The sequence below is a fragment of the Octodon degus genome, unplaced genomic scaffold (assembly GCF_000260255.1).
Source record: "Octodon degus isolate 3935 unplaced genomic scaffold, OctDeg1.0 scaffold00010, whole genome shotgun sequence".
Taxonomy (NCBI): domain Eukaryota; kingdom Metazoa; phylum Chordata; class Mammalia; order Rodentia; family Octodontidae; genus Octodon; species Octodon degus.
In genome coordinates, this window is record NW_004524586.1 from 3968841 (window position 1) to 3978043 (window position 9203).

Sequence of the window (9203 nt, forward strand, 5' to 3'; positions counted from 1 at the left end):
CTCATTTCTGTTTCTTTCCAGACGGCTCTGTGCCTTGAAGTCATTCACATTACCCAGATCTTTGCCTCTTGCCCAGATGGTGCCGCGAACTACTCTTCTACAGTCCCACTGTGTCTGCGGCTACTTCCCATTTTTTGATTTCTAATCTTGTGTATTTCTGCCCTGCCCCTTTTTTGTCATAAACTACTACGTGGTGTATCTACTATCTTCTGTCTATTCACAAAAGTCACTCTTGAATTTATTAACCCCATAATGTTTTACCTGATCTGTTTCTTTGGGTTCTTATTAGGCTTACTTTGCTGTTGTGCTGCTGGTGGTTTACCTGTATTATCTGTTTGGTGTAATGCTTTGAACTGAAATTTCATTATCATCCTTAATTAGCGTGTGAACAGAGCTTTAGATTTATCCTTTTCATTTGGAACTGTATGGGTTTTGCCATCCAGATATTCTGCAATTTAATATTAACTTTTTTATAATTTAAGAGCCATTTTTAAGATACAGAAGACCTTTTAATTTACCAGATGTTTGTCCTATTTTTGTTATCATGCCTACTTTCACTGCTTGCCAATTTGAGAATACTTCAAGGCTACTTCTGCTTTTTAGGACTCATTGAGATGTTCTTCATGCTTGCTAGATGGACAGAGTCTAATATTTAATAGACAGAAAGCCAGCAGTATGCACTGAAAACTGTTACAGACTGTCAGATCTACGATTTTAGATTTACAGAATCAACCCTATTAATTGTACTTTTCAAATTCTTAACGAATTTCTACTAATGTCCCGGTCAACTTGACGACGCCCTACTTGTGCTGATGGAAAGGAAGTAAACGTCCAGCTGCTGGTGTTTCCAGTCGGTTCTCCCCTGGTCTCACCGGGCTCGCTCTGCGCTCCTAATGCTATGTTACTTGGTGTGTAAATATTTATGATCACTGTATTTGTACCACAGCTTGGACCCTTTTCATTATAGTCTCCCCCTTTAAAAAACATTCTGGCTTTAAAACCAAAAATAAGGTCCAGCAGTGTAGCTCAATGGTAGGACGATTCCTAACAGCCATGAGGTTCTGGGTTCAATCCCCAGCACCACAAACAAATAAATTTTAAAAAACCAAGCCTCTCCTCTAACCAAACTTGTGATGTCAGCTTCCTTTTGCTGGCATGCACCTGTATACCTTGTTTCCGTTTACATTTCAATCTCTCCGGGTCCTCTGCGTCTTATGTATAGAACACACAGCTGCTTTTTGGTTTTGACCTAACATAGAAAGTTTTTTCTTTGAATAAGAGCATATAACATACTTGTGTCTTTTGGAATAACAGATGTCTTTCATCCTAATCCAGTCATCTTATTGTAACCTTTTCTGTAAGAAGCCTATACTCACTGTCATGTTACATGCAGAATTCTGTGGCCATAAGGCCAGGCATGGTAGCTGATGCCTGTAATCCCCACACTCAGAAGGGTCAGGCAGGAAGATGGCTGTGAGTTTAAGACATGCACTCCACAGTGAGTTCAAGACCGGCCTAAATAGCAAGATCTTGTCTCAAAAAATATATATAAATAAAATCATAATTTTACATCTATGCACAACCATTCTTTGTTTCTTGTTGTTTTTGTAGTACTGAAGATTGAATCCAGGGCTTTCTCATTGAGTTACATCCCCAGCCCTGTTTTTTGTTTGTTTGTTTATTTTTAATTTGAGATAGGGTCTTACTAAGTTACTAAGTTGCCCAGTTGCCCAGGGGCTTGAACTGGCAGTTCTCCTGTCTCAGCTTTCCAGAGTGCTAGAATTACAGGCTTACAACCCTGCACCAGGCTTGTGCGTCCACTCTGGAGAGAGGAGGCCCATCGCTTCCCCCTCTATCGGATTCTCAGCGGGGACACTGACCCCAAGGATGGAGGACCATTGCCCTAAAGCTGTCTCTGTAGGAAACACTGCCCATCGCCCTCCTGGTGCCAGAGCCACTGAAGCGAGTCTTCTGGAGTCGTCCCCTGGGCTCACCCAGCAGGCCAGTGATGGCGCTGCCATACAGGGCAATGAGCAGGTCTAGCCAACTCTGAACTCCCATAAATCACAGTTCACTGTAAATACTAAGTGGTGAGGCGAACACTAACGATGCAAGCCCCTCTGCTCTGCAGCGGCTGAGGCGGACCTGCTTTTTGCACACTCACCCACACGTCCTGTAACTGAACACAATAAAGCTCTCCTCATCAGTCCTCTCGACGAAGGTCACACAGGTGTGCTTCTCCCAGTGTCTCATGGCCTGTTTAAAAATGGCTCTCTGGTTGCCTGAAATGACAGGGCAAGTACTGGTCACTTCATTCCTGATCAGAGCTTCTGTGAATGCCTAAGGCATGCTGGCTTAAGACCAAACTTATGTTGATGATTTAAAAAAAAATTGTTAATAATACTTGCATTGGTTACTTAAAATTTAATAAGGCAACAGATTTTTAAGCACCTTCCCCATCCTTACACATACGCTCCAAGTGGGGATCATGGACAGTGATGGATGCGTTGTCTGTGGTGATCGTTAGATAGCTGTATCAAATTTTCACTTTATAATCCTTGAATGTATAAGATTTTGTCAACTAAATATTTTTAAAATGATTTGGAAAGCTCGTGCTGGTGACTCAGAAGAGAAATGCACCAGGAGTGAGATTGCTTTTGCTGAAAATGAAGCATGCTTTTCCTGAGCAGCCCAAACTGAGAGGGCAGGAGTTGATGAACTGGAAGAGGGCGTAAAGGCCAATGTTCAGGACATTCCAGGCTTCCCAAGTTCTTCTTTGTATTCAAAGTATTTTTCTAAACATTTGCACAACTGCACCCAGCATGTTTACTTTGGGAGTGCAGGCTTCTGAAGTGGGGAGCCCGCTGCCCACGCCACCTCCTGCCCTCATTTCTGCCAATCCAGCCAGAGGGGACTCCCAGGCCCTTGGCAGTTTCATTTGGGTGCATGTCCATGTGCTTTGTGTGGGGTCTCTCAGTGTCTTCTGGGGGGATCCCTGGGCCTGATTTTCTATAAAGTCTTGAAAAACAAGAGAATTTCATACTTTCTCTGAACCTAGCTTCATAGTTCCTTGATTAGAATTTTTTTTTGTATTGGGGGGAATCGAACTCAGGACCTGGCATTCGCCAGAGAGGCGCTTCTGCCACTAAGTTATCTCCCTGCCCCTGGACTAGAAATGGATAAATAATGAAACTCCATGCTGGCAGTTTTGTACAGTTGGTAAGAATTCTTTTCAAAATCAATTTGATGGAAAGAAGACTATTTTAATTTTGTTAAAAAACGAGCAAGTTCTAGAAAAAAAAATAGTTATTTGAGTAGTAAAAAAGGCACTGGGAGTAGAGACTCAACTTCCAGAGTGATGTAAAAATAAAAATAAGCAAACAAAAAATACCCCATCGTAGTGTAGAAGATGTAGCTGTGGGCTCATACTGTCCCCGCCCAAAATCAGCACATGCACTAAAGAGAAACTTAGCTGTCTTTTTCTTCTTCGATAACTTGATACTTCTGGTTCAAGGTGGTTGTCAGTCATAAGCATCAATCCGACTACTTACAGAAGAACACACAATCCGTATATAATCAAAGTTCTATCACACACAGTTAGCTCAGTTGGATGCAGGCCATACAAATCTTTTGTCAGAAGGCCATGTCACACCCGAAAGAACAGCACCAGGACACCAAAGAGCAGTGGCCACTATTCCTGCCTGACATTTCAGCTCTCTGGAAAGCAGCTTTCTCTGATGTTAGAACTGGGGGCCCTCATGGGCAGGGGGAGGTCTTAGGCTTCTGTCTATCCCAGTACTTCGTCAAGCCTCTGGCATAAGGGAGCTCTGCGTGGCTCGGGGAGCCCCCGTCCTCCCGGGCACCTGCCCGCCCTGGGGTCTGCACACCTCTGCCACTATCTTGCCCCTCCGTGCTTCGCAGTGGTGCTGGGGCACACTTCCCTTCAGCAGCCACCTCTTGCGGAAGGGGTCACAGAGCTGTGAGAGGGAGGGGTGCAGAAGGAGCAGGGGAGAGGCTGCCGAGGCCAGGGAGCTTGCTCGGGGTGGCCAGAGCCGGGAACTGAACTGGTGCTGCGCCGGCCGGCCGTAGGCTGCTGCTGCGGGCGGGTAGCTGGAATGAGCTTCCGTGGCAGGTCTTAGGTGTGAGAACACCTGGGGTGGGGAACGTTTTCTGCTCCCACAGAGCTTGGGCAAAGGTAAAAGGTAAATTGAAACGCAAGCGAAGCAATGTCGGTTAACGGTGAGTACCGCCAAGACATAAACAGGACTGCTGGACCACCGAGTCACTAGGGGCCTCGTGGGGAGCCAGGGGACTTTCTGTGGATGTGTCACCTGGCCTAGGACTCGAATGGTAAGAAGAAGCCAGGCCAGCCACACAAGGTTCTGGGAAAAACCTTCCAGCAAACAGAAGGGCAAGCGCAAGTCTACTTGTGCAGGGGCTCACAGCATGTTCAGGAACGGGAAGGGGCCTTGAGGCTGAGGAACAGGCGCCGAGGAGGAGGGAGGAGCCGAGATGAGCAGAGGGGTGAAAAGCCTCGGAGGGGAGACCTGGGGAGAGCCCAACAGCACGCTCAGCAGCTTCAGCTTCATGCTATAGGCAGTGGGAAGCCACGGGTGATTTGCATATTCTGAAGGTAATTATACTAATAGCATACGCCAGGCGTAATTACTCTGTGCCAGCCATAATTCTAAGTGCTTTACCTGTATTGATTCTTTGAACTCTCAAAATAACATGCACGATAAAAGATATCACCGTCCGCATTTATAAAACAGGCAGCCCCAACAAAAATTTAAGGAATTTGCCAAGAGGGGAGCCCGGATTTGAACCCGGGGAGGCATGTTCCACCATGCCCTACCTCCTGGCGCCCTCGGGTTACCATGAGGAACACTGTTTGGTGGACGGTGGCGAGGGACTGCTGTCCCCAGAGTGCTTGTCCAACCCCCCTGTTGCACAGCAGTGCACACCCCTCCTGTGCCTGGAGGGTTTGACTCATACACTCAGCAAACTCCACTGTCCTTCAAGTCGCCCCTCCCTAGGTGAAGGCTTGGAGACAAGGTGATGTGTTTGAAGGTGCAGCCCCAACAGAGACTGTAGTTTCCTTGGGACTAGTGGGCCGCGTCACGCAGCGTAAGGGAGCCTTCAGCGGGTGGACCTGCCGTGGCCCTGGCATCCAGCACCTGGCCCCAAAGCAGTCTCATCTGGGGTACTGACCAGTAAAGTTCCCTCCAATGACATAGGGGATGACCCCTCCAGGCCAGATCCTCTCTGTCCTGGAAGTTGTGGCTCTTCGGACCCGGGCAGAGAAGGTCTGGGCTGCGGCATTCAAGGTCTCAGGGCTGGAAGGAAGTCCGTCATCCTCCTTGCCACCTGCAAGACAGTCAGGACACCATGTACTTTGTCCTCTGACTCCTGCAAATTATGCTCAACATTGTATAATACAGGTCAAAAGAGGGATTAGGACCTGCAACACAAGGGGGCCTTTCACCTGTGCAGGTCTTCGATTCCTGGTCATATCCTGGATGGGGAAAGCTGAGTGTAACAAGGAGGCCCCACAGAGACATGGAATCAAAGGGGCCCAGCAGCTCTCAGTCTTCTGGGCAGAACCAAAGTTGGGATGAGCAATCCCTTGCCTTGACCTACAAGCACCAACGCATCAATCAGAAACCCTTCAGCTAGGACAGCTACAAAAGTGGACCAGTCTGTGACACTGGGGAAAAACTAATTTTTTGTTAAAATCCAGAAAAAAACAGACCCTCCTAAAATCTTCCAGCTCTTCCTAGTCTCTTAAGACATCTGAACCCTTCAGAAAAAATGTAGGAAAGGGGGTTTGTGGTGCTGGCACCAGCAGAGGGAGGGAGTGGGAGGCCCAGCCTACCACGCAGCTGAACCCACCTCATGCTGTTCATTCAAAGAAGCTACGGATTCACCTCAGTGCACTTGTTTAAAATTCCTCACTGCTATGACCTGGACTACTTTCTCTTCTGTCTTACATTTCCCCTCTAAGTATTAGCTTTTGGCTTTGTTTCTGTTATGGTTCTTGTCTACGTGTCCCTCCAAAGCCTCATGCAGTTATTGGACAGACTTATAGAGTTAGTGATTAATTCATGACCCAGTGCTGGGATTATGGGTGTGAGTGCTGCTGGGATTACAGGTGTGAGTGCTGCTGGGATTAGGGATGTGAGTACTACACCCGGCCTGAGGCAGGTGGCCTGAATGCAACAGAAGGGAGACGGACTTGCTCTCTGCAGCCACTGCTGCAGTTCCTCCTCCCATCTGCTCTTGCTGTTTTGCTGTTTTCTACCACCATGACCTGCTGCTCTCTGCCATGTGCCGCTCTGCCTGGGAGCCACCTGAGCAGGGACTGAACCTCTAGGAACTGTGCGCTGAATAAAGCTTTCCTTCCTTCATTCTGGGTGTTGGGTATTTGTCCCAGCAACGAGAGAAGAGTAACTGAGACTGTTTCATTTTATTTTAAAAAATTTTTCATTTTTCCCTGCTCTATTAATTTATTAATGTCCTCATTTATTTCATTCTGTGACATTTCCTTTCTAGCTTTTTTGTCATTAGAAAATCAAGATATAATTCACAATCATGATATTCATCTTTTTATAGTTTATAATGCAGTGGGTTTTGGGGGGTTGGGGTGGGCCTTTTGAGATGGGGTCTCATTGTACAGTTCAGGCGGGCCTTGAGCTCACTTTGTAGCCCAGGCTGGTCTTGAACTTGCAACTGATAGGCTTTTTTCAGGCAGCTGGCGCAAAGGAAAACTGGGAAGAAAGAAAAAGGGAAAGGGGTCTGAAGACGCGGAGAGAATCTGGGAAAGATGAGGAATTCTCTGGATTGGAACAAAGGGAGGCTGAGGCTTTTATGGCCTGTGCCAAGGGTGGGGTTTGAGGGGATGTTTAGATATACCTGAGGATCTGACTGGGGCCTTGCCTGAGGTGGTGGGAAAGGTGGAAGGAAACTGCACCCTGGGCTGAGTTGGAGAAGAAGCAGGGAGGTGGTCTCTGGGAAGATAAGCTGTTATTTTAAGGGCTTCAGCCATATTAGATGGCCACCATGATGACTCAGCAATTCATACTAGGGCCAGAAGGGATCAGCAACAATCCTCCTGCCTCAGCCTCCCGAGTGCTGGGATTATAGGCATGCACCATCACACTTGGTTTACTTCAGTGCTTTTAGTATATTCACAGAGCTATACAACCATGAGCTCTATTTACTTGTGCAATGTTTTCATGGCTCCAAAGCGAAACTCTGTAGCCATGTCTCTCCAAAATTGAAATCATGGCCACAAAAATAATGTTTACAGGAATGTTCACAGCGACACTATTCATCATAGGCCAGAAATGGTAAATTGCAAAGGTTCATCAACAGAGGAATACATAAATAAAATGTGGCATATCCGTACAAGGGGATATCATCAGCTATAAAACAGAATGAAGGATGTACTCATTGTACCTCACAGATGAACATTAGGAACATACCTGAAAGGAACCAGACACAGAAGATCACACGTGTTACGGCTTGTGTCTAGGTGTCCCCCCAAAGCCTCATGCAGTCATGGGGTGGCTTCTGGGGTTTGTGATTGATTACTGAGGGTGTGGATGCTGCGCCTGCCCTGGGGCAGGTAACTTGCACTACAGTGTAAGGAGGGAAGAGGGGCTGGCTGCTGCCTGAGCTGCTGCTACCCCTCCCTGTGCTCTCTGCTCTTTGCCACCGCCCTGAAAGGTTGCTCTCTGCCATGTGCCACTCTGCCTTGGAGCCAGCCAAGGATGGACTGAAACCTCCAGGAACTGTGAGCTAAATAAGCCCTTCCTTCCTTCATTTTGAGTGTTTTGAGTATTTGTCCCAGCAATGAGAGAAGAGTGACTGAGACAACAGGCAGCACGATTTCATTTATATGCAATGTCCAGAACACACAAACTAAGGAGCGTACTGTTGCCTAGGACTGCAGAGCACCTTCCCACTGGGGTGGCAGGAAGTGAGGGTAGGGGGCAGTACTGGGGTGCAGACTCCCCTCTTCAGAAGCCTACACTTCGCAAACTGAAAAACCTGGACACAGTTTTACAAACATTTCAGCCCAAAGGGCCAGGGAGATAGCTCAGTGGTCTAAGCAGCTGCCTGGCAAGCGCAAGCACCTGGGATGATCCCTGGTACCACATGCTGTGTTGGCACTAGAAGCCCTGGCATGCTGTGCCAGCCACCAAAACCGGGCATGGTGGTGCAAGCCTGTAATCCCAGCACTGGGGAGGCTGACACAGACGGACCACAATGAGTCCAAGCTGTGTAGTGAGACCCTATACCAAATAAAAATTAAATTAAATTAAAAATGACAAAGGAAAAGTTAAGAAGCTCAGAACATTCTGAATGCCTATTTTTACTCTCTCTTCCACTTTACAAACTCTTACCCTCTAGGTTTTGGCTGCTCAGGAAAAAGATGTTTTATCTTTTAAGAAGAGAAGTCCTTATTCCCAATGTATTTCTCTTCTTTTAAAATTGTTTAAGAAATATCTCACTGACAACATTTTATATGCCAAAGGTGGACTTGGTAACTTCGGTACATAGTATGTAATGATCAGCACAGTCAGACTGAGTAGCACGTCCTCGCTGTCCATCGTTGGCGTTTAGGGCGTGCACGTCGGCACCGAGGGCAATGCTTGAAAATCTGCTCTTCCCAAGCTCTTGCATATGCTCCATATACATTTGATAATAGCTTGTCTATGCCTTCTGTCTCAGTTACTCTTCTCTCATTTCTGGGACAAAATACCCAACGCCCAGCATTAAGGAAGGAAAGGTCTACTTAGCTCACATTAGTCGAAGTGCTAGTCTATCCCCAGCCAGCTCCAGGGCAGGCAGCACATGGCAGAGAGCAACTGTCACTGGCTGCGGCGAAGAGCACAGGGAGGAGCCGAGGCTGTGGCAGCCGCGAGCCTCTCTCCCCTCCTTCTATGGTAATCCCATTCCCCACCCCAGGGCCAGGGTGCGGCACCCACACCTGTAATCCCAGCATTGGATCAAGGATCAGTCACAAACCGGAAGCCACCCATGCCTGCATGAGGCTCCGGGGGCACCACTAGGTACCATAGCAACCTACAAAACAATTACTGAACTTTCATATGAATTTCATTAAACCTATCAGTCAGTTTGGAGAGGAGAGGTACCTTCACTATACTCACTCTTATCATCCATGGCACAGGGTCTCC

The 9203-nt window shown here is 47.3% G+C and overlaps 1 protein-coding gene across 1 annotated transcript in view; it reads right to left on the minus strand.

Moving 5' to 3' along the window:
• Window positions 1-9203, minus strand: part of Tll2 (tolloid like 2) — a 147458-nt gene that overhangs the window by 57873 nt on the left and 80382 nt on the right. The window contains exons 4-5 of the mRNA XM_004625684.2: window positions 5212-5367; window positions 2165-2282 (exon numbers count right to left, since the gene is read on the minus strand). Of these exons, the coding sequence (XP_004625741.1) occupies window positions 2165-2282; window positions 5212-5367 (274 nt within the window). The remainder of the gene's footprint in view (window positions 1-2164; window positions 2283-5211; window positions 5368-9203) is intronic.